At 38.7% G+C, this 26,699-nt stretch overlaps 1 protein-coding gene and 1 pseudogene across 1 annotated transcript in view; one reads left to right on the forward strand and one right to left on the reverse strand.

Annotated features, from left to right (window-relative positions):
- Window positions 1–26,699, reverse strand: part of Gm281 (predicted gene 281) — an 86,094-nt gene that overhangs the window by 19,886 nt on the left and 39,509 nt on the right. The window contains exons 5-11 of the mRNA XM_011244864.1: window positions 23,828–23,922; window positions 19,671–19,778; window positions 17,674–17,870; window positions 15,933–16,110; window positions 13,998–14,160; window positions 12,603–12,705; window positions 8,353–8,451 (exon numbers count right to left, since the gene is read on the reverse strand). Of these exons, the coding sequence (XP_011243166.1) occupies window positions 8,353–8,451; window positions 12,603–12,705; window positions 13,998–14,160; window positions 15,933–16,110; window positions 17,674–17,870; window positions 19,671–19,778; window positions 23,828–23,922 (943 nt within the window). The remainder of the gene's footprint in view (window positions 1–8,352; window positions 8,452–12,602; window positions 12,706–13,997; window positions 14,161–15,932; window positions 16,111–17,673; window positions 17,871–19,670; window positions 19,779–23,827; window positions 23,923–26,699) is intronic.
- Window positions 19,830–19,926, forward strand: Gm25964 (annotated as a pseudogene).

A 26,699-nucleotide genomic window follows, 5' to 3' on the forward strand; every position in this document is an offset into this window, starting at 1 on the left:
GGTCTCCTAGAGCTAGAGTTAAAGGCAGTTGTAAGCCAACAACCGAGGATTATTGGAATGGAATTTAGGCCCTCTGCAAAAACAGTATGTGCTCTTAGCTGCTAAGTCATCTTTCTAAGCCAGTAGCTGGATTCTTGATGTCAAACACTTTTCGTCCCACTGCCAATGAGTTATACTGCTGATGTCTCCTGAGTGATGGCAGTTTTCAGCGTGCTAGAATTTTTACTTTTTTATTTTTGGAAAAGCAACAAAATCACCCCTTATTTTTCCTTATTAGGACATATAAGCTGAATGGAATTAAAGCATTGGGATTTTTTTTCCTTATCCCCCCCCCCCCCAGTTCAACTTCTTTTTTTATTAATTAGGTATTTTCTTAATTTACATTTCTAATGCTATCCCAAAAGTCCCCCATACCCTCCCCCCACTCCCCTACCCACCCACTCCTACCTCTTGGACCTGTCATTCCCCTGTACTGAGGCATATGAAGTTTAGAAGACCAATGAGCCTCTATTTCCAATGATGGCCGACTAGGCCATCATCTGATACATATGAAGGTAGAGACACGAGCTCCAGGGGGTACTGGCTAGTTCATATTGTTGTTCCACCTATAGGGTTGCAGATCCCTTTAGCTCCTTGGGTATTTTCTCTAGCACTCCCACACACACACACACACCATTGGGGGCCCTGTGATCCATCCAATACCTGACTGTGAGCATCCACTTCTGTGTTTGCCAAGACCTGGCATAGCCTTACAAGAGACAGCTTTATCTGGGTCCTTTCAGAAAAATTTTTTGACTGTGTGCAATGGTGTCAGCATTTGGAGGCTGATTATGGGATGGAACCAAGGGTATGGCAGTCTCTAGATGGTCCATCCTTTCATCTCACCACCAAACTTTGTCTCTGTAACTCCTTCCATGGGTGTTTTGTTCTCAATTCTAAGAAGGGGCAAAGTGTCCACACTTTGGTCTTTGTTCTTTTTGAGTTTCATGTGTTTTGCAATTGTATCTTGTATCCTGGGTATGCTAAGTTTCTGAGCTAATATCCACTTATCAGAGAGTACATATCATGTGCGTTCTTTTGTGATTAAGCTAACTCATTCAGGATAATGCATTCCAGGTCCATCCATTTGCCTAGGAATTTCATAAATTCATTCTTTTTAATAGCTGAGTAGTATTCCATTGTGTAAATGTATCACATTTTCTGTATCCATTCCTCTGTTGAGGGACATCTGTGTTCTTTCCAACTTCTGACTACTAAAAATAAGGCTGCTATGAACATAGTAGAGCATGTGTCCTTCTTACCAGTTGGAACATCTTCTGGATATATGCCCAGGAGAGGTATTGCAGGATCCTCCGGTAGTACTATGTCCAATTTTCTGAGGAACAACCAGACAGATTTCCAGAGTGGTTGTACAAGCTTGCAATCCCACCAACAATGGAGAAGTGTTCCTCTTTCTCCTTATCCTGGACAGGTTCTGTTGTCACCTGAATTTTTGATCTTAGCCATTCTGACTGGTGTAAGATGGAATCTCAGGGTTGTTTTGATTTGCATTTCTCTGATGATTAAGTATGTTGAACATTTTTTCAGGTGCTTCTCAGCCATTTGGTATTCCTCAGGTGAGAATTCTTTGTTTAGCTCTGACCCCATTTTTTAATGGGGTTATTTTATTTCTGGAGTCCAGCTTCTTGAGATCTTTGTATATATTGGTTATTAGTCCCCTATCAGATTTAGGATTGGTAAAAATCCTTTCCCAATCTGTTGGTGGTCTTTTTGTCTTATTGACAGTATCTTTTGCCTTACAAAAGCTTTGCAGTTTCATGAGGTCCCATTTGTCGATTCTCAATCTTACAGCACAAGCCATTGCTGTTCTATTCAGGAATTTTTCCACTATACCCATATCTTCGAGGCTTTTCCCCACTTTATCCTCTATAAGTTTCAGTGTCTCTGGTTTTATGTGGAGTTCCTTGATCCACTTAGATTTGACCTTAGTACAAGGAGATAGGAATAGATTAATTCGCAGTCTTCTACATGATAATCACCAGTTGTGCCAGCACCATTTGTTGAAAATGCTGTCTTTTTTCCACTGGATGGTTTTTGCTCCCTTGTCAAAGATCAAGTGACCATAGGTGTGTGGGTTCATTTCTGGGTCTTCATTTCTATTCCATTGGTCTACTTGTCTGTCACTATACCAGCACCATGCTGTTTTTATCACAATTGCTCTGTAGTACAGCTTTAGGTCAGGCATGGTGATTCCACCAGAGGTTCTTTTATCCTTGAGAAGAGTTTTTGCTATCCTAGGTTTTTTGTTATTCCAAATGAATTTGCAGATTGCCCTTTCTAATTCGTTGAAGAATTGAGTTGAAATTTTGATGGGGATTGCATTGAATCTGTAGACTGCTTTTCGCAAGATAGCCATTTTTACTATATTGATCCTGCCAATCCATGAACATGGGAGATCTTTCCATCTTCTGAGATCTTCTTTAATTTCTTTCTTCAGAGACCTAAAGTTCTTATCATACAGATCTTTCACTTCTGTAGTTAGTCACGCAAAGGTATTTTATACTATTTGTGACTATTGTGAAGGGGGTTGTTGTGAAGGGGGTTGTTGCCCTAATTTCTTTTTCAGCCATTGACTTGTTTGAGTTAATTTCATATCCAGCTACTTCACTGAAGCTGTTTATCAGGTTTAGGAGTTATCTGGTGGAATTTTTAGGGTCACTTATATATACTAACATATCATCTGCAAAAAGTGATATTTTGACTTCTTCCTTTCCAATTTGTATCCCCTTGATCTACTTTTGTTGTTGACTTGCTCTGGCTAAGACTTCAAATACTATGTTGAATAGATATGGAGAAAGTGAGCAGCCTTGTCTAGTCCCTGATTTTAGTGGGATTGCTTCCAGCTTCTGACCATTTAGTTTGATGTTGGCTACTGGTTCGCTGTAATGCTTTTATCATGTTTAGGTATGGGCCTCGAATTCCTCATATTTCCAAGACTTTTATCATGAATGGGTATTAGAATTTTTCAAATGCTTTCTATGCATCTAATGAGATGATCATGGGGTTTTTGTCTTTGAGTTTGTCTATATAGTGGATTATGTTGATGGATTTCCATATATTAAACCATCCCTGCATCTCTGGAACAAAACCTACTTGGTCAGGATGGATGATTGTTTTGATGTGTTCTTGGATTCGGTTAGCAAGAATTTTATTGAGTATTTTTTGCATCGATATTCATAAGGGAAAATGGTCTGAAGTTCGATATCTTTGTTGGGTCTTTCTGTGGTTTAGGTATCAGAGTAATTGTGGCTTCATAGAATGAATTGGGTAGAGGACCTTCTGCTTCTATTTTGTGGAATAGCTTGTGAAGAACTGGAATTAGATCTTCTTTGAAGGTCTAATAAAACTCTGCACTAAACCCATCTGGTCCTGGGCTTTTTTGGTTGGGAGATTATTAATGACTGATTCTATTTCTTTAGGGGATATGGGACTGTTAGATTGTTAACCTGTTCCTGATTTAACTTTGGTACCAGGTATCTGTCTAAGAATTAGTTCATTTCATCCAGGTTTTTCAGTTTTGTTGAGGATAGCCTTTTGTAGAAGGATCTGATGGTGTTTTGGATTTCTTCAGGATCTGTTGTTATGTCTCCCTTTTCATTTCTGATTTTGTTAATTAGGATGCTTTCCCTGTGCCCTCTAGTGAGTCTAGCTAAGGGTTAATCTATCTTGTTGATTTTCTCAAAGAACCAGCTCCTCCTTTCATTGATTCTTTGAATAGTTCTTCTTTTTTCCACTTGGTTGATTTTGCCCCTGAGTTTGATTATTTCCTGCCTTCTACTCCTCTTGGGTGAATTTGCTTCCTTTTGTTCTAGAGCTTTTAGGTGTGTTGTAAAGCTGCTAGTGTGTGCTCTCTCTAGTTTCTTTTTGGAGGCACTCAGAGCTATGAGGTTTCCTCTTAAAAATGCTTTCATTGTGTCCCATAAGTGTGGGTATGTTGTGGCTTCATTTTCATTAAACTCTAAAATGTCTTTAATTTCTTTCTTTATTCCTTCCTTGTACAAGGTATCATTGAGAAGAGTGTTGTTCAGTTTCCATGTGAATGTTGGCTTTCTATTATTTATATGCTTATTGAGGATCACCCTTAGTCCATGGTGATCTGATAGGATGCATGGGACAATTTCAATATTTTTGTATCTGTTGAAGCCTGTTTTGTGACCAATTATATGGTCAGTTTTGGAGAAGGTACCATGAGGTGCTGAGAAGAAGGTATATCCTTTTGTTTTAGGACAAAATATTCTGTCGATATCTGTTAAATCCATTTGTTTCATAACTTTTGTTAGTTTCAATGTGTCCCTGTTTAGTTTCTGTTTCCACAATCTGTCCATTGATGAAAGTGGTATGTTGAAGTCTCCCACTATCATTATGTGAGGTGCAATGTGTGCTTTTAGCTTTACTAAAGTTTCTTTAATGAATGTGGCTGCCCTTGCATTTGGAGCATAGATATTCGTAATTGAGAGTTCCTCTTTGAAGATTTTACCTTTGATGAGTATGAAATATCCCTCCTTGTCTTTTTTGATAACTTTGGGTTGGAAGTCGATTTTATTCAATATTAGAATGGCTACTCCAGCTTGTTTCTTCAGACCATTTGCTTGGAAATTTGTTTTCCAGCCTTTCATTCTGAGGTAATGTCTGTCTTTATCCCTGAGAATGGTTTCCTGTTAGCAGCAAAATATTGGGTCCTGTTTGTGTAGCTAGTCTGTTGGCCTATGTTTTTTTATTGGTGAATTGAGTCCATTGATATTAGAGATATTAAGAAAAAGTAATATTTGCTTCCTATTATTTTGTTGTTAGAGTTGGCATTCTGTTCTTGAGGCTGTCTTCTTTTAGGTTTGTTGATGGATTACTTTCTTGCTTTTTCTAGGGCTTGATTTCCATCCTTGTATTTTTTTTTTCTATTATTATCCTTTGTAGGGCTGGATTCATGGAAAGATAATGTGTGAATTTGGTTTTGTTGTGGAATACTTTGGTTTCTCCATCTATGGTAATTGAAAGTTTGGCTGGGTATAGTAACCTGGGCTAGCATTTGTGTTCTCTTAGTGTCTGTATAACATCTGTCCAGAATCTTCTGGCTTTCATAGTCTCTAGTGATAAGTCTGGTGTAATTCTAATAGGCCTGCCCTTATATGTTACTCGACCTTTTTCCCTTACTGCTTTTAATATTCTATCTTTATTTAGTGTGTATGTTGTTCTGATTATTTATGTGTCGGGAGCAATTTCTTTTCTGGTCCAGTCTATTTGGAGTTCTGTAGGCTTCTTGTATGTTCATGGATGGGCATTTCTTTCTTTAGGTTTGGGAAGTTTTCTTCTATAATTTTGTTGAAGATATTTGCTGTCCCTATAAGTTGAAAATCTTCATTCTCATCTATACCTATTATCCGTAGGTTTGGTCTTCTCATTGTGTCCTGAATTTCCTGGATGTTTTGAGTTAGGATCTTTTTGCATTTGGCATTTTCTTTGACTGTTGTGCCGATGTTCTCTATGGAATCTTCTGCAGCTGAGATTCTCTCTTCTATCTCTTGTATTCTGTTGCTGCTGCTCGCATCTATGGGTCCAGATTTCTTCCCTAGCGTTTCTGTCTTCAGTGTTGCCTCACTTTGGGTTTTCTTTATTGTGTCTACTTCCATTTTTATTTCTAGTATGGTTTTGTTCATTTCCGTCACTTGTTTGGATGTGTTCTCCTGTTTTTCTTTAAGGACTTCTACCTGTTTGGTTGTGTTTTCCTGTTTTTCTTTAAGGACTTATACCTCTTTAGCAGTGTTCTCCTGTATTTCTTTTAGTTAGTTATTAAAGTCCTTCTTGATGTCCTCTACCATCATCATGAGATATGCTTTTAAAACGGGGTCTAGGTTTTCAGGTGTGTTGGGTTGTCCAGGACTGGTGAGTTGGGAGTGCTGCGTTTTGATGATGGTGAGTGGTCTTGGTTTCTGTTGGTAAGATTCTTATGTTTGCCTTTCACCATCTGGTAATCTCTGGAGTTAGTTGTTATAGTTGTCTCTGGTTAGAGCTTGTTCCTCTCGTGATTCTGTTAGCCTCTATCAGCAGACCTTGGAGACTAGATCTCTCCTGAGTTTCAGTGGTCAGAGCACTCTCTGCAGCCAAGCTCGCCTCTTGCAGGCAAGTTGCACAGATATCTGGTGTTTGGACCTGCCTCCTGGCAGAAGAGGAAGGCCTGAAACAGGGCCTGTCCCAGAAGCTGTTAGCTCTTGTGTTCCACACTTTCACCTGCACAGACTAGTCTTGGAGGGATCTGGGAACCAAGGTGGATCCCCCAGGTGCTCCAACAAAGCCCTCCCAGGCGGGGCAGACACCTCTCCTCTGGCAGAGAATGTGCCCGGATGTCTGGAGCCCGAATTGGGGTCTGCCTCAGAAGCTGTCCTCTAGGGACCTTGGGGGTGTCCGCCAACTATGTGCCTAAGGTGACCCAGTACTGGCGCTGATCTGTAGGGACTTGTGACCCTGGCCAGGCCAGGTTTTATGCTTCCCTAATGCTGTCTCAGGTCCCGTGTGATTGGATTGGAACAGAGGTTGTGTTCCACTCACCAGAGGTCCTAAGATCACGTGGAGAGTCCTCTAGGAACTTTGGGGGTGTCTGCAGACTCTGCGCCTAGGTGACCTGGTGCTGGTGCCAACCAGAAGGGACTTGTCTCCTTATTTTTTTTTAATAGATATTTTCTTTATATACATTTCAAATGTTATCCCGAAAGTTCCCTATACCCTCTCCCTGCCCTGTTCCCCTACCCACCCACTTCTGCATCTTGGCCCTGGCATTGCCCTGTACTGGGGCATATAAAGTTTGCAATACCAAGGAGCCTCTCTTCCCAGTGATGGCCAACTAGGCCATCTTTTGCTACATATGCAGCTAGAGATATGAGCTCTGGGGATACCGATTAGTTCATATTGTTGTTCCACCTATAGGTTTGCAGACCCCTTCAGCTCCTTAGGTGCTTTCTCTAGCTTCTCCATTGGGGGCCCTGTGTTCCATCTTATAGATGACTGTGAGCATCCACTTCTGTGTTTGCCAGGCACTTGCATAGCCTCATACAAGACAGCTATATCAGGGTGCATTGGGATCTTTTATTGGTTTGTTTTGTTTCACAGGCTTGAATTATTTCCCTCCTTTTATTTCTTATAATTACACAATTTCTCCCTGCCCTTGAAGGAGTGAAGTTTTCAAAGAATAATGGGCACTCAGGAAGCAGAGGCAGGTGGATTTATGAGTTCAAGGCCAGCCTGTTCTACAAAGTGAGTTCCAGGACAGCCAGGGCTAGAAACAAAAAAAACAAAAAAAACAAAACAAACAAACAAACAAAAAGAATAATGGCCCATTTATTTTGCTGAAGTACTTTAAAACAAATGAAAACTTTACCCCTAAATATATCAAGGGATACCTCATCTATTCAGTAAATTACTGGTTTCAACATAGCAAAATAGTATGGAGACTTTACTTTGAATGCTTCCATTTTAAGAAATAAATTTATTTATTAAGAAATGAGAAAATTTTACTACTCCAAATATTATATACTATAAAAAATGTTCTTATGAGTTTATAAGAAAACAAAACCATCAAAGATATATAGATATGTGAGTTGCTGAGATCATTAACTTCTGATAGCAGAGACATGTTTGAAGCCAGTTTCCTTTGACATATGTACTCATGGTCTCTCTGCTACAACATGATATGCTTACAAAGCAGTTTTACTTGATCTCAGGTCACAGTCAGTCCTGTAACTTGAAGTATTCAGGTCAAGCCTGGAGGACTTACTATCCAGAGATTCTGAGGAAGGGATATTTTTCCATCTTAGATGACAGAACTACAACTATTACCATTGTTGTGTCTTCCAAATAAAATGAGGTTAACCACTATGTCCTAACACATATCTAATTAAAAACAGAGATAGAACCTTAGACTTAAAACCTTTACCCTAGTTGGGCATGATATTTGGATTATATGGATAATAACCACACTATTCCTATTTCTTGACACTTAGTCATAGTTTGGAGACAAAGGATAAGAAATGAAGTAAAGTCAGTAATGTGCATTTGTCCACAACAAAAGCAAATCCTAAAACTGACATCAAATATCAAATTAGCCTTTGGGAGTTCATGAGCATGATGTTCAAGAGCATTGCCAGTAAAGAGAAACTCCTCTGAAGGTGTTATGTCCAACCACACTCCTATACCTGCTTATGTTCTATAAATGCTCATGTTCCTTTTCCATCAGCTCCTCGGCAGACATCTGGTATGTGTTTCCTTGTGTATGCTTTAATGTTAAATACCTTAGAATATTTTTACCTTCTGATGTTTCTGGAACTGAAAATACATAGTGCAAGGCTTGAAATTTGGGGCTGAAATCATTCTCAGGGGCAATCTCCACAAGGATTGTCACCGTCACTGTAAAATTGAACAACAAATTAATACCTTTTGTCAATTTACTCTACAAACTATTGAAACATGTCCCCAGTATCAGAATTAGAGAAGAATTATGAAACTACAGCAGGAGTCTTTCTACCTCCAAATGATTGGTGTTTCCACACTCATGTATTAAAACACTTGGTTCCTAAGTGATGGTGCCATTAGAGAAGGCTGTAGGATCCTTAGAAAGAGGATTGTCCTTGGACAAAAGGGAAGGGGGGTTGAGGTTTTATAACAGGGCTCCTCTTCCTGTTTAGTCTCTGCTATGTGGTTGAGGATGCAATGTAATTTGCTTCATTCAATTCTTACTGCCACCCTTACTATCTCCTAGTGTTCTATATCTTTTCAAACCATGAGCCAATCATCCCTCCTGTTACTTCTTATCAAATATCTGTGACAGCAACAAGGAACATAAGACAATATCCAAATGAATTCCTTGGCTAGCCAAAACAGTTTAGCAAAAATGTCTACGGTATTATGTTTTATATTTTATTTTATTAACACATATACATGTATAATAATATATTTATGCATAATATTGTAGCATATTTTCTACAAGAGAGTTTATTACAAATTTCTTTGGAACAATTCTTCCATTAGTTAGCTGAGGTGACACTCCAATCAGTCTGTGATGTCCTACATTATGCTTTTAAAGCTTGTCTCAGAAATCCCATGTTTAATGTTCAGAATTAACATAAATTCTGTGTCTTTAAGCCATCATCCACTTCTAGGAAACTCAGTTTTCTCATCAATCAATCAATCAATCAATCAATCAAGCCACTGTCCATCTCCTACACAATAGTATAAATAGTATAAATATAAGACAAAGAAAATTATGATCAAAAATTTTTTCAAAGGATACTAGGTTACCACAGAAGGAGGTATCTCTGGCCAGCCAGGTTGCTCAGTAAGAAAGATGCATGATCCGAAGCCTGAAGACTTAAATTCAATCTCAAGACTCACATGGTGGAAGGAGAGACTGTACACCAGCAAGTTGTTTTCTAACCTCCACATGCACACTATGGCATGTCCTACCCCTCTGCACACACACATACAATTATATCATTAAGTGTAGTAAAAATAAATTAAAGATTTGTTACAATTTTTGTGCACTGCCAGTAAAAGAAGGAACTCTGTGCTTTGGGTAACAAGCTAAGGTAGCCTATTAGAGAGATGTTGAAAAGAAATATTTTGATATTAAAACATAAAATGAAGCAACTTGAAAGTAGGAAAATATTTTAGAGTAAAATTAGAATATAGTATGCAAGACAAAAACAGGAACATTGGTATAACTGCCACAGTTTCACAAGAAAAAGACTGAGGGGCTGGTGAGATGATTCAGCAGTTAAGAGCGCCGACTGCTCTTCCAAAGGTCCTGAGTTCAAATCCCAGCAACCACATGGTGGCTCACAGCCATCCATAACAAAAATCTGATGCCCTCTTCTGGAGTGTCTGAAGACAGCTACAATACACGCATATAATAAATAAATAAATAAATAAATAAATAAATAAATAAATAAATAAATATTTTAAAAAATGAGAAAAAAGAAAAAGAAAAAGAATGAGATGAACAGAACTGTTCATGGTCTAATATTACAAAAGTGAAAATTCTAATATTACAAAGGAGTAGATGCCAGAACAAGCTATAATGGCCACTAACATCTTTGAGATATGAATGTGCCAAATACGAAGTCCTCAATTAAATAAAAATTAAAGAGGCTTTTATGGCAAGACTTCTTTGGGTTTCCGCTATGCTAGTGTTTATTTTGAATCTCCAGGCAAGCATTCTTCTCAGACTTGTTTGACCATGAAGTTCTCCTCTAGCATCTATCTATAGCACTCATGTTCAAAAGAATTCTGGTATATTGCCTCCCCTAAAGTCTGTGTGACATACGACAAATAGTAAAATTCAGTCTGAGATCTATATGACCTTTATTTCAGAAAGTTAATGGCATGCTTTAGCTTCTAACATATGCTACTATATTCACTTTCAAGGATTGCCTCTACAGTTTTCATCACAATCTCAACAGTAAAAATGATCCCTAAAATGTTTAAAGCATTTTGCTCTACAAATGCAAATAATTTACTTTAGACCCATATATTTCTTTCAATAAATCAAGTAAATCAAAAACAAAAATGTATATGTTTCAATAATAGTTGTGCTCTTTACAACTCTACGGTACTATGATTTTTTTATTGCAACCATAAAGACTTCAAATTGTGTGAATAAGTGGACCTATAGAACAGGAGTGAAATGTGCAATGTTGTAAGCATATTTTATGAGCAATTACTGTGAATATGTTGACAAGTGAAGACCAGAGAATATATCTTACTGAAAAAGATGTTTTTTGTTTTTTGTTTTTTTTTTTTCTCTGCCCTGTTCAAGAAAGGTTCAAATCTGGTGAAATGGGCAAGTTATCTAGCTACAAGAAAAAAAAAATCCATCCTAAAAGGTCACTTTGGCCTATATGATAGACTTCTTCATGATGTTCTACCAATAGCTTCAAAAATTCAAGAATATTTCTGGGCAAGATGTCATGCTTTGATTCCTGCCTCCAAAATAGCATTTTCTCTTGGTAGCTGGGTAAGTCTACAAACCACCATTTTAACTTAGCCACCATGTTAGCTACTTTCCTAATCACTGCAATAAAGATACTCAAAAGAAGCAAATTAATGAGAAAGGATTTTGACTCTTGGTTACAGTTGAGAATGTGTGGTAGGAGGAAGTGGAGGATGCTTGCTCATGTCTCAGCAGATCAGGAAACAGAAAGACAGCAGAAAGTAGGGTCAAGATATAACTCCCATGACACACTGCCAGTGACCCCAGTGACAAGCACTTTCCCGAAGATCCACAGCCTCCCAAAACAGTGTTACCATCTGGGGATAAAGTATTCAAACACAATCCTGTGGGTATCATTTTATATCCAATCACAACAACTCAACTAAGATTTTTACATCATTGATTCAGGAGAGATTGAAAGCATCCTAGGTGTATTGATTCCAATTCAGACTTATTCCACCCTTCTGCATCGATGAAAGACAATATACTCTTTCTTATTTGCTTCAAATCCCACTCAACCCAATGATCAAGGCAACCACCAGCAATGATTCAGAGTTCTCACAAGAGAACAAAACCCAACTGTGCCCTTATTCCAGGTTCTTTATTACCAGACAGTACCTTTCTATGATTAAACTTAAAGTTCCTCCAGTGACTTTTGATTTACCAGTAATGGAGAGGTGCTTGTAACCTGAAAACTCTGAGTATGTTCTCTGTAGCCCAATTCCCTCCAAAATAGTCTAAAACTCCTGATGTGTAATTGTTGAACAAGTACCAACCCCTTAGGAAACTCAGTATATACTTTCATTTTACCAAAAGTACGAATCAGGGAGATTACTTAGCACACCAACTCCTAATCATTTTGCTCCGGATCCTTAGCACCTGATTCAAATATGTCAAAAGAATAGTAATTCACAGTCAGCAAAATTGCAACTATTAAATCTCTAAGTGCCAAGAATTTTATAATCATGCAGTCTTAGCAAACTGAATCTCACTGCATCAAAGGCTTATTTATCATAGGCTGGCACAAAATGGTGGAAAAGTCTTGACACAACATTATGTGAGAAAGCAGTAACCATGCCCGGCACATTCTTTGGGCTCAGGAACTGTAGAAATTGTCAAGTAGCTCATTGCTTGCTTTAATAACAACATTACATCTTACAATATCATTCAAGTAAAATATATTTAAGGCAACAATTACCTATATGTGTGCACTTCAGATTGCCTGATATCAAGTCAGATGTATTTGGTATTATTTAGCATAAAGAATCAAATATATATATATGATCAATTGATAGTATAAAGAAATATATTATATATCATATACAATATAAATATTTATATATTTACAAATATACAGAAGAATCTTAACAAGAACCCATACTCTCTTGCATTTTTTAATGCTAAGATCTCTAGCCAGACCATGACATAAGAATTATATATTATTTAAGATGCTGCTAAGAGATATAAAGTCTTCCCAGTGATGGAAACTTCCACCATCAGTCTATCTCATTCCTAATGTGATGAATGTTTATAGCACACGGACCAGCCTTGAACAGTTTATAATGATTACCTGTATGAGATGGATGTAGGTCATCAAATACTGAAATCATCATTTCATACATGTGCCCTGCTGCAACCACCTCTGGGTTTTCATAATCCAGATCTTTGGTAACCTTATAGAACAACATTATTTCATTATTTCAGAAAAATGAATTTTTAATCTCTTTTACATGTGTGAGAAAGAGGAGAGAGAGAGAGAGAGAGAGAGAGAGAGAGAGAGAGAGAGAGAGAGAGAGAGAGAGAGGCTATGATTTGTGTATGGCAGTCAGAGGAGAACTTTCAGGAGTCTGTTCTTTTCACATTGCAGATACCTGGGATGGAACATAAATAGCTAAGCAGGTGCCTTTATCCACTGGCTCAGAGCCAAAATTTCTAATGTACATGCTTTAAGAAGTCAGTCTGAAAACACTGAGTGTTTTGGCCATTTTCATTTCCTAGGATGACATTTCAGAATGTGTGAGTTCAGCAGCAGCTAAGATATATAAATGAACATTTGGGTGGAGCAACAGGACACCACACTCCCTTCTGGAGGAGCTTAATTTTAGATGGATCATTCCAGCATTGAAGACTATATAGCTCATAACCTACATTGCATGCTAATTGTGTTGCCATAGGCAAATCATTGAAATATTTTGAATGAACAGTGTGTGGAAAGACATGCCTAAATAATGACACTTCAGGTTTGTATTACAAAATTACAAAATGAGTATTGACACAGTATGTACCTGGTTCTGTGCCCAAATGTCAAAACTTCACAGTCATGTAAGAACTTGCCTTATAGCTATAGACTTTGTCAAAAAAAAATGTGGGGTGAGAACAAGAGAAAGAAAGAGTTCACCTGTGGGTTTCTCAACCATATTTTCTGGTTAACAGGAGGAATTACATGAGGGTAGTTGGTGATACTGAGGCATGGGGTAAGGAGCTATGGAAGCTATCACAGAATAACACAATGAAATAAATGCCCTGGAAATGGAAATTGGGACTTAGGAAAAGGAATTTCGTCAAAATCATGAGTAGAGAAAGAAAAGAACCTGCAGTCTTTATACTCTGCCAGTAGAAAGTATGTCTCTCTTGAAGAGGAGCTGACTTCACTGACTTCCAATGCTAGGAGAGCATTGTCAAACATGCTGTCATACAGACTGACCTCTAAGGAAATCAGCATGTGTTCTTAGCTTCTGCTTTCCCCAGCTAAGTAGAAAGTTCATTGTTTTGTGATAATTATAAAAGGAGAAACTGGTGGTAGAAACAAAAGCATTCCAAGTGCCTTCTGGTATGACAGCAGAAGAGCCCAGAATTCTCCTCTACTCTTCTCCTCCTTTGGAACCTACTAGCACCGATCCAATTTGCCATGACCTGACTCCATTTTCTTGGGAAAGACCCTGGAATAACAGCCACTGGGACTTACCTGAATGAAATTTTTGGTATCTGGCACTTGCTCAAATAGTTGTCCAGAACCTACAGGGCCAGAACTTGGAGCATAATGAATTGTATCAGGAGGTTTGTCAAGGTCATGGCATGAGAGCTTAGCAACAACTGTGTCTTTTGCAATCTCCTCCTTGCCTATGTACCTGTTTAATTGTTCAAGAAGAAAAATCAATGTATATAAGCATTCTCTTATAATGCAATGCATTCCCCCTTAAACATCACTTTTGATAAGGTCTATGTATGGGCCTTGATAATCCTGGAGCAGACAGGTCTTCCTTAGAGCATCATTTAGAAAACTATTTCCTAGTAGTGTAATCTGATATCGCTACTAGATAAATAAGTATGGAAACCCCTCAAAAAATTTCAAATAGAATGACTATGTGACTCAGCTACCTCTGAGCAAAGATTCCTATATCCTACCACAGAGATATGTGCACATCTCATCTTATCACAATAGCTAGGAAATAAAAGCAGCCTCGATGTCCATCCACTAATGAGTGAGTAATAAAGTGTGGATATATCTGGTGGAATTTTATTTAGTTGGAAGTAAAAATAAAATTATGTAAATTTATGGAAAATAGATTGATGTGGAAATTATTGTATTAAGTGAGGTAGCCCAGTCTCAGAAAGAAAAAGTTCTCTCTTATGTGTATCTCCTAGCTTTTTATATGGGGGAGTGATGTAGGTATAGGCCATGAATAGAGAGGGAGGTTAGGGGCAACAGAAGGTCTTAAGGAAGGAGAGAGATAATAGGAGAAACAGCAAAGATGAGTTCTCAGGCAGATGACCAGGGTGTAGGAGAAGAGAAGGAAGAGCAGAATAATCACATGAAAAAGTGTGCACACCTCTTCTCCATACCGCAAAAGCCAACAATTCTGAAACTTGGAATTCTTCATCACTTACTTAGCATCAAATCCTATCCCTGCATTTTGCATCAAAACTTTAGCCACACTGTCAGATCATTTTCCTTCCATTGTCAGAGATATAAATATGGATATTTATTATGTTCTCACTTAGAGAGTTATACAATGTATGGTGCATGAACCAGGTTATTTTTTTTTTAAATCAAGGGCAAAGTCTATATGTTTGTGCTGTGTGTGCAGGTGCACATGGGTGTACAGGTACATGAGTGTGCACATGTACACATGTACACATGTAGGTAAAAGCTAGAAGACACTGTCCACTATTTTGTTTGGTGGTGGGGGTTTGGTTTGGTTTGGTTTGGTTTGGTTTGGTTTGGTTTGGTTTGGTTTGGTTTGGGACAGACTTTCTGCACTGGTTTCTAAGTAAGCTTGTCTGCCTGGCCAGTGGGTCCCAGTGACCTGCCTGTCTCCTCCACTCCATCCTCAAGGGCTAAGTATCCAAAAGCTTGCTACCACACCGGGTTTTTTTTTTGTTTTTTGTTTTTGTTTTTGTTTTTTTTAATCTGTGTCATGGGTACTGAAGTCAGATCCTTGTTCTTATAAGGCAAATATTTTACTGAGACAGGAACAAAATCTTTAACCAGAAATCTATTCAGTGGTAAGGATTTCTGGTGATAATTGCAGATTCATAATAAGGGAAATTATGTCATAGCAGCTGCTCAGCACTATGCTGAAACAGTCCCCAAAATTAGTCCATTAATTCTTCACAACCAATTTTCAAAAAGATCTACTGACATGCCATTTTACAAAGCAAAACAGTAGGGCTTCTGTTAATGACAGAAGTAGAACCATTAAAACCCCAGATCTCACTTTCAGATCTTGGAAACTCAACTTTCAATCACAGAAGGACCACCAGGCTATTTGTGAGGAACATTTCTGAGTAACCAAGATTAAACTTGATCAGCCACATGTCATAGTGAGCTGATAGATACAACAGTCCTTCCTTCTCTCTGCCCAATCTGAGTTCTTGCTTCTGTCTATTGTCCGCTCACCGAATGAGATACTGATCACAGAAAGGAGAGTTGTCATTAATGCCACGAATGTAGGTAGCCACTGGAATCACTGTACACCTCTGATCACCATCACATGCCTTAATAGAGAAGGACAGAGCACTTGCAAAGCCAGTTTTCTCCACATCTAGATGGTTAGTCGTAACCACGGTCCCCTTCTCTGTAACGAAACAGCACATCCTGCTCAGTAAGTCCAGACTCTCATTTTAAAAATGACTTTGTTACATGTAATACTACAGAAAAAAAAGTAAAAAGTATGCCCTATTCTCTAGACTTACGGGGAGAATTCAAAGTGAATGAACAGTGCTAAGTTACTTCTTGCTGAAATGTGCTATTCATCATATTATGTTAATGGGTAGGAAAACAAGGTTATTTTCACTTAAAGAATAAAGAAGACTCTCTAGAAGAGATCCTCATTCTATGACTTGAAGGTTACATAGCAAAAGAAAATATTAGTAAATGAGGGATGATTCCCTGCAGAGAGAACCACAGATAAAAGTGCTGCTAGAACTTAAGTTGTTCTTATTCATCAATCACTTAAATCCAAAAAATATTGACTACATCTATGTAGCAGGTATGCATTGTAGCTACTAGATTCAGTATTATGACAGAAAATCTCCATATTTATCGAATTTATATTCTAAGCTTGGATACAGACCTCAATATGTGTAGAAAAACAAAAATTATAATGGAAATGAGCTCTATAATGTGATTTTTTTTACAGGTAATAATGTTTAGTGATCAGGCACTTAGAAAACACAAGGGCAGGGTCTCAAGGCTGACAGCCTATGTACTGGTTCAGAATAACAATTGAACGAAGAAAGAATCAAGGCAACATGGCGGTTCTCAGGGAGGGCAGCAGCGTTGAGAACAAGGTAAGGGCCAGAGAAGCAGGTTCTCAGTGGTAACATAAGATGTCTGGGCCGAACTTCAAGTGCAAACAGCAAATTGAAAGGATTTTTTGAACAGAGAAGAAATATGGCCCAATTTGAGTAATCAAAAACTCACTAGTGGCTCTGTAAAAATGCAGAGCAACAAACTATAAAACAGGCAGCCAATCTAAGAGATCCATACAAATCAGAACATGAGTATAAGCAGATTGTTTGGGAGCCAATCCAGGGCAGTGTGACATGGGGAAGAAAGGCAGGGGAAAAACACTCCCAATAAAAGCTCATCATCAAGCCAGTGCCCACTTGTAGCAGCAAGAGCCTCACATCACTGAAGAACCCTGTGAGCCAGTATAAATCATATAGGGAATTGGTCTATAGCAAGGAAAATTGCTAGAGGATTTGTACACCAAGTCATGAATGGACACTTTCTTCATGTCCAGCCTGGGACTTGTAAAGAAAAAAAAAGTAATGAAGCAGTCAGATTCCAAGACAGGCTGTGGGAACCAAGCTTACTACACTGAGCAGGTATTGCACTGCCTCACCACAGACGGAATGAAAGACAACTCTCCTAAGTCAAACCAGGCTCTCCCTCACAAACATTTGGTCCTGAGGTAGAATAGAGTTGAGTTAGGTCTAAGAAAATGTGTTAAAATGGCATGTAAATTGAGGAGGTAATAATATCCATAACAGCTGTGACGAGACATGTATTAGCAGAAGAATAAGTAAGATGCTGACCCTGCAGAATTACTCATCAGACATTTCCAAAGTCTCCCTCATACCCCTCTAGAAACCACATGTGTCGGGGAGACAGATATACAGTTTCTTAAACCTACCTTTGTCCACTGCAAAATAATCATCCACTGTATCTAGTCCAAAGGTTAAACCTCCCAGGTTATCTTCATCAGTTGCCTGGCACATTGCAATCATCTTCCCAACTGGAATTTCTTCATCCAGTGTGATGTTGACTTTGCGGTGCAGAGTTGAATTTGTGAAGGTAACTCTCAAGACCCCGTTTTCAATATTGAACAAGCTTGTTTTGAAAGAAAATGTTATTGGCATGGTACAAGCTCTGTTTTCTATCCTTATGGTGCTGAAGGTATAAAGACTGAATGGTGTAGGGGCACAATGGAGACCGTATTCATGACAGAAGTGTCTCAACCACACACTGATAGGTTTACATAAAATCCTAAGACTTATTATGGGTTACTCATTCTCCCCTGAAGACACTCCCCTAGAAAGTCAGGACCATGTTCATCTCCATTTGATAGATGTGAACACTGATAGCTCAATAAATTAAAGAAATTCCAGAAGTAAATACCGAGGTGGTCCAGAGAGGGTTGATCACAAACCTCTTTGCTCTAGAACTTGTATGCATGATCACTGTGCTCTTAATGCTTCTGCATAAGTGCTGACTTTACCGAGATGCTGACCTCAATGTGCTTCTGTAAACTCTGATTACAACACTGACTAGAATCTCCCTTAAGAGAAATAATAGCTAAACCACAACTCAGAGGTTAAGGATGCATTGCATGAATAACACCTTATTTTCTTGCAATTTCAATATATTTTTATACTTTAAAATTATCTTTAGTTTCAGGTTTAAGAAATCATTTTTTTGATTGGACATACTACTACCTGAGCATCCAGCAATACCACTCCTGGGCTATACCCAGAAGATGCTCCAACTTGTAATAAGGACACATGCTCCACTTTGTTCATAGCATCCTTATTTATAATAGCCAGGAGCTGGAAAGAACCCAGATGTCCCACAACAGAGGAATAGATACAGAAAATGTGGTACATTTACACAATGGAGTACTACTCAGCTGTTAAAAACAATGAATTCATGAAATCCTTAGGCAAGTGGATGGAGCTGGAGGATTTCATCCTGACTGAGGTAACCCAATCACAGAAGGACACACATCATATGCACTCACTGATAAGTGGATATTAGCCCAGAAACTCAGAATACCCAAGATACAATTTGCACACCACATGAAATTGAAGAATAAGGAAGACCAAAGTGTGGATACTTCGGTCCTTCCTAGAAGGGGGAACAAAATACTCATGGAAGGAGTTACAGAGACAAAATGTGGACCAGAGACTGAAGGACTAACCATCTAGAGACTGCCTCACCTTGAGTTACATCCCATATACAATCACCAAACCTAGACACTATTGTGGATGCCAACAAGTGCTTGCTGACAGGAGCCTGATAAAGCTGTCTCCTGAGAGGTATACCAGTGCCTGACTAATACAGGAATGGATACTCACAGCCATCCATTGGACTGAGCACAGGATCCCCAATGAAAGAGATAGAGAAGAGACCCAAGGAGCTGAAGGGGTTTACAGCCTCATAGGAGGAACAACAATATGAACTAACCAGCACCCCCAGAGCTCCCAGGAGCTAAACCACCAACCAAAGAGTAAACATGGTGGGACTCATGACTCCAGCTGCATATGTAGCAGATGATGGCCTAATTGGTCATTAGTGGGAAGAGAGGCCCTTGGTTCTGTGAAGGCTCTATGCTCCAGTGTAGGGGAATGCCAGGGACAGGAAGCAGGAGTGGGTGTATTGGTGAGCAGAAGAAGGTGGGAAGGGCTGGGGGGAGTTGGAGGGGAAACTAGGAAAGGGAATAGCATTTGAAATGTAAATAAAGAAAATATCTAATAAAAACAAAAATAAAAAAAAAGAAAGCCTTTTTTGGACTCTTTTCCTGTGTTGGTTATTTATACAATGCTTGCTAAATTGCTTCATTCTCAGCTAAAAAGAAAAAACAGGAAGGAAAGACTAACTTTTCAAGGTCATATCAAGTAATATGTTGCTTACCTGCAAGCAAGAATAGGGTCCTTATTGTTGACATTGACGAGGAAAATCTTTAGATTTCCAGTAGCAAACAGGCCTCCAGGATCAACCACTTTAATAATCAGTGAAAAACTAAAGGCACAGGCACAAAAAAGACAACTAAGACTTCCTGACAAACAGCAGGCTTCCACCAAAGCAGTATCACATCAGACTTAAGTGAAGATTAGCATGGCCCCTGCATAAAGATGACACACAAATTCCTGAAGTGTTTAAATTTTTCATTTGAATTTTGTTAATTCCTATAAAAGGGGGATGGAAGGATATGGAAATTCCTTAGCATTTTCTGTACAAAAGTCACTAATGGTTGTGGGTTTCTATCCTTTAGACAGTGATTTCTTTTATTAAAAACTAATAGATCCCACATTCAAAGTAAAAATTTTAGTAAAGCTCAAAGAACACACACACAATAATAGTGGGAGACTTCTCTCAACCTTCATCCTCACACAATAATAGTGGGAGACTTCAACACCCCACTCTCATCAATGGAGACACATCATGGAAACACAACTAAACAGAGACACATTGAAACTAACAGAAGTTATGGACCAAATCAATTTAACAAATATCTATAGAACATTTCATCCTAAAACAAGGAAGATAGTTTCTTCTCAGCACCTCATGGTACCTCCTCCAAAATTGACCATATAATCGGTCACAAAACAGGCCTCAACAGATATAAGAAGACTCAAATAATCCCATGCATCCTATCAAATCACCATGGACTACGGCTGATCTTCAACAGCAACAAAAACAACAGAAAGCCCACATAAACATGGAAGCTGAACAATGCCCTTCTTGATGGTAACACAGAGACAGTAGCCAAATTAACAAAATCAGAAATGAAAGGGAAATAAAACAACAGAAACTGAGGAAACTCAAAAAATTATAAGATCCTACTACAAAAGCCTATATTTAACAGAACTGGAAAATAAATGACCTCCCTTAGTCAGGGTTTCTATTCCTACACAAACATCATGAAAAAGATGCAAGTTGGGGAGGAAAGGGTTTATTCAGCTTACACTTCCCACATTGCTGTTCATCACTAATGGAAGTCAGGACTGGAACTCAAGCAGGTCAGGAAGCAGGAGCTGATGCAGAGGCCATGGAGGGATGTTCCTTACTGGCTTGCTTCCCCTGGCTTGATCAGCTTTCTTATAGAACCCAAGACTACCAGCCCAGAGATGGCATCACCCAGAGTGGGCCCTCCTACCCTTGATCACTAATTGAGAAAATGCCTTACAGCTGGATCTCAGGGAGGCATTTCCTCACCTGAAGCTCCTTTCTCTGTGATAACTCCAGCCTGTGTCAAGTTGACCCACAAAGCCAGACAGTACACCATCTAAACCATTCCATAACCCCTAAAGAAACAGAAACTGTCATTCAAAAAAAAGGGGGAGGGGGTGTTAGTGCAGAATTCTATCAGACCTTCAAAGAAGACCTAATACCAATACTCTTCAAACTACTCCACAAAATAGAAACAGAAGGAACATTACCCAATTCATTCTATGAAGCCACACTTACATTGTGTATTCTCCCAAATAGATTTTAAAAACTGGTTGAGTGCATACTACTTTTAGCTTCAGTAGATAATCTGTATATTTAAGAGGCACTTAACTATTATAAATTATTTTGATGACTTAAAATGTCAATATTGAATTTTATATTTTAAAATAAATTTTTATTAGTTTAATAAAAACAAAAAACAAACAAAATAAGGAATCAGAAGAGAAAAAAAAAAAAACTAATCGGTGCCAAGGACAAAGTCTTAGGAGTGGTCCAGTTTGGTAGGACACACTTGCTGTCTCGCCATCCAGGAGGCTGAAGCAGGAGGGTAGAGATTACAAGGCTATAAGAGACTTTAAAAAAATAATAAAGTAAAACAGGAAGAAGCCTTCAAAATAAAATAGTCACTGTAAGAAACATCAGGATGATTACACAGTTAATGAAGTTTTCTTTCACAGAGGTGAGGGGAGGAGAGAAAATGAAAATGTCCTTCTTTGGTGACTCTCGTCCCTTAGATGGTGATCCCTGCAGTCATGACTCCTAATTTTCCCATTGCTGCTCATATTTTATCTCAACAAACTCCAGCTCTAGGAAAATTGAGAGATATACTTTCTTAAACTTGAAATATACCAGTAATTGACACCAAAATGAGCATCTTCCTTCTCTCCAGACCAATGTGTAACCACTTCTCAACTTCTTATTTCAAAATTTCTCCTACAAGAAATTGATGGTTTATAGGAAAATTATTGGCAAAAAAAAGCCAATCTATTTAAAAGAATGAAGACATTTCAAGAAATAATTATAGCCAAGCATGGTGGCTCACGCCCTTAATTCCAGCACTTGAGGGGCAAGTTGATCTCTGGAGTTAAAGTCTAGCTGGTGTACATAGTGAGTTTCAGACCAGCTAGGACCACAGAGTGAGATCCCATCTCAAAATAATAAAAATCTGAGAAGTCTTAACTTATAGGTAAATGACAGAAGCAATATTCATAGCGTGATAACTCAAACTCAGTATTCGCTTTGGAGTGGCTGGATGATGAAAAGAGGACAGGACCATTGTGATCCTTCCTAGCATCGTCGTCAGTATTCAAGCAAGTGATTTCATAGCCCTATTCCTCCTTTCAAGAAAAGGATTTTGAATCCGGGCGTAGAAGGAAAAAAGGAAAGGAGAGGATTTTGAAATTTTTTAATTTAAAAATCAAAAATTAAAAGAATTAAATCAAGGCTAATGAAATAGTTTTATGGGCAGTTGCTTGCATCTACCCGAGCTGGATCCATAGAACCCAAGCAACAAGGGAAGGGGATAATCAGTTTACAGTGTGGTTCTCAGGCCTCCACAAGTGCATCTTTGCAGGTATGCCCTGCCACACAGTATCCACAAAAGAAAGATTGCTAACAAGAAAGAGAATTGATGAATGTCAGTTCTTATCCAAAATTTTCCTTATTTCTGTAAACATCAACTCAACAACTCAGGCAACTAACTCTGCAGCAAGAGAGATGGAAGGAAGGACATGCCCTATGGACAGGAAATAAACTGTCATATTGTCCATGCAGCCATTAGTACTCCCATTCTGCAACTGGTGTTCCCAGTTTTTAGTCTTCTTTCCTCTGATTTCAGAGGTAATAAGAGAAGGCAAACAAAAAAAGAAAGCTTTCACTAGAACTCAGAAAAAAAATTTATTTTTCCAAACTTTAATAAATTTTCATTTGCTAACAAATCTTAGGACTTATAAATATCTAGGGTATGTTGATTTTGGTTTAAGATCATGTAGCTTAGGCTAGCCTTGAACTCACTATGTACTCAAAGATGTTCTTCTTTGATGCTGAGAATATGGGTGAAGAGTAGGATTCCTGGTTGATGCAGTGCTAGTGATAAAAACCCAAGACCCCATGTATGTTAGGGAAACAATCTACCACATGGGTTACATCCCCAGCACCAACCTGATGATTGTCTCGATGATCTGTTTGTGGACTCTGAATCTCCTGCAATGGAACCTGACCTATATGATGTGTGGACAGCCAGTTTGTGCTGGGTCTCTGTTATCCAGGAAACTGCTTTGGATATTTTTCATTTTCACCTTTCATTATAGCAAAGACTCACTTATGAAAGGCTGGAGTAATTTTATTGGAATGACTTCAGAGTCCACTTCCTTTTCCTACGAAGCACTTTGATACGAATTATATAATTGAAAAGGGTAAGCATTAAATCATTATAAAAATAAAAATGTTAACTTCAACCCATGGTGACCTGCTTAGCTGATGCAGATGGATAAAAAAGGAGCAGTGTGTTAACTTTTTAAAATACTGATTATTACATTAAAAAGCAATTCTGCATTACAGGTATCTGAAGAGGCAACTTGCCCACTTACCTGGCAGGGTACAAGCACAACTACCAAAATAATCTTCATGCTTCACTGTGATGAAAGCAAGTGGCACAGCGAGCATCCCCAAGACACCAAAGCAGCAATGGCACAATTATAAGTGGGTGCTAATTCTAATTCTAAGACAGTACCAAGAGCACCTTTATGTGAGGAGCACGTTAACGGCAAATATTTTTCAAAAGGGGACATTCCAACCAAAGGACGAGTATCTCCAGAGAAAACCCAGGACAGCATTACCTTCTCATGCCGCTCTCAAAATCCAAATCTCTTGCTGTGGAAATTGCCCCAGTGCTGTCGATGGTGAAGCCAGAGCTCTCTGGGGAAATGGAGTACTGTTTGTTGGATAAAAAAGAGAAAAACATAATATTGCAGAGGTACAACTGATTCCCTGGTGAGGTTCTTCAACACCTAAAGAACCAACCCTAAAATTTCAGAAAATGTTAGCAGCGATGGATGTGATGATGATGATGATGACGATACTATTCTATTCAACTGACTTCAGATCAGACACATACTCTTAAAAACTAAAAAGAACAAATCAAACTTTTCTAATCTCTACATTTTTCATATTACCAGAGTATTTCTTAGAATGCCCCACTCAGAGCTAAACATAAAGAGAAAGGAATTTCATTGTTTAATGAACACTGAGATGATCTGTACAGATGGTGACTATAGGCTTTGGAAGCTGGGGGTGAATCAAAGAGCTATGAGAAGAAGGAAATTTGAAATCCTCATCATCTGCTTATTTGATTTCACCTGTGGAGATACAGACAACACTTTCCCAAGTCTTCCCAGGCTTTGTTGACTTTTGACTTCATCTACCTTTCAGCCATTTCATTAAAGTGTTTCAGGTACAGTCATTGGAGTCTTAGCATCCTGGGACACAGGTTGAAGTGGAAACTTAAGGGTTCTTTGGAAAGTCAGTTGTGTTGGATGGTGTTTTGCTAAGGTAAATACACAAAGGAATGTTTCACTGAAGCAGACACAGATAAAAGGATGTTCTGCTAAAGCAAACATGTGAAAGGACACACTAATGACACTCATGTCACTCATGTATTCATCTGCCTTACACTGCGTAGTAGAACTCCATTTGTTGGCACTCCATAGAGAGAAATGCACCAAAAAAAAAAAAAAAAATCTTCTGGTGGTGTACTGCAGCTTCTTGTCACTTCTTAGGACATAGGCTGATTGGCAGAGTGATGTCAACTGAGACAAACTCACATCCTGAGACAAGACACATGCTGAGGCAAGAACCATGGAGGACATGTGATGTTTGGAGGGAGTATAAAAAGGAGTTCCTTCCTTTTGGTACCAGTGCCAGGCCACCTCGGGTCCAAACTTGGCAGACAGTTCCACTGTCTCCAGAGGACTCTCCACCCCACAGGTACCCTAACACTCTCACGATCGTAGGATCACTGGTGAGTGGAACACCCAATCTGTTCCAACAGAACCCGGGGTTCCTGAGGCCAGCTGGAACATGGACAAAAAAACACTGCCTGACCAGTGGCTTGGGTTCCTTCCAGTGGGAACTGGTCTACCTTGGTTTCAAACGCAGTGAACAACCCACAGTTCCCAAAGGAGGCAACACTTCCAGGCATCTGACACACCCAGGATCCCAGGAGCACATGAGCTTGGTAACACTAGGATCTCAGGGGCTCAAAGGAAATTTGACTGTCAAGAACTCTGACACACCCAGAATCTCAGCATCACAGGATCCCAAAATCACAGGATCTCAGAGGAAGCTGGACTCTGAGAAGTTCTGACTCTACTGGGAACAGGATGGACAGGCTCCAATCAGAGGGGAAGGAACAATTGAGATAATCAGATGGTGGGAGACAAGCATAAGAACAGGAGTAACAGAAACCAAGGTTACTTGGCATCATCAGAACCCAACTCTCCTACCATAGCAAGTGCTAGATATACCATCACACCAGAAAAGCAAGATATGAATCTAAAGTCACTTCTCATGATGATGATGGAGGACTATAAGAAGGACACAAATAACTCCCTTAAAGAAATACAAGAGGACACATTCAAACAGGTGAAAGAATTGAACAAAACCATCCAGAATCTGAAAATGGAAGTAGAATCAATAAAGAAATCACAAAGGGAGACAACTCTGGAAATAGAAAACCGAGGAAAGAAATCAGGAGCCATAGATGCAAGCATAACAAACAGAATACAAGGGATAGAAGAGATAATCTCAGGTATAGAAGATACCATAGAAAACATTGACAAAACAATCAAAGAAAATGTGAAATGTAAAAAACTTCTGACCCAAAACATCCAGGAAATCCAGGATATAATGAGAAGACCAAAGATAATAGATATAGATGAGAAGGAAGATTTCCAACTTAAAGGGCCAGTAAATATCTTCAACAAAATTATAGAAGAAAACTACCCCAACCTAAAGAAAGAGATGCCCATGAACATACAAGAAGCCTAGAGAACTACAAATAGTTTGGACCAGAAAAGAAATTCCTTCCGTCACATAATAATCAAAAGACTAAATGCACAAAACAAAGAATGAATATTAAAAGCAAAAAGGGGAAAAGGTCAAGTAACATATAAAGACAGGTCTATCAGAATTACACCAGACTTCTCCTCAGAGACTATGAAAGCCAGAAGATCTTGGGCAAATGTCATACAGATCCTAAGAGAGCACAAATGCCAGCCCAGGCTACTATACCCAGCAAAACTCTCAATTACCATAGAGGGAGAAACCAAGGTATTTCATGACAAAACCAAATTCACACAATACCTTTCCACAAATCCAGCCCTTCAAAGGATAATAAAGGGAAAACTCCAACACAAGGAGGGAAAACTATGCTCTACAAAAAGCAAGAAAGTAATCCTTCAACAAACCTAAAAGAAGATAACCACATGATCAAACTTCCAACTCTAACAACAAAAATAACAGGTAGCAACAACGACTTTTCCTTAATAACTCTTAACATCAATAGACTCAATTCTCAAATAAAAAGACACAGACTAACAGACTGGGTATGTAAACAGGACACAACTTTTTGATGCACACAGGAAACCTTCCTCAGGGACAAAGACAGACCCTACCACAGAATAAAAGTTTAGAAAACAATTTTCAAAGCAA

This window comes from Mus musculus, chromosome 14, assembly GCF_000001635.26.
Source record: "Mus musculus strain C57BL/6J chromosome 14, GRCm38.p6 C57BL/6J".
Lineage (NCBI taxonomy): Eukaryota > Metazoa > Chordata > Mammalia > Rodentia > Muridae > Mus > Mus musculus.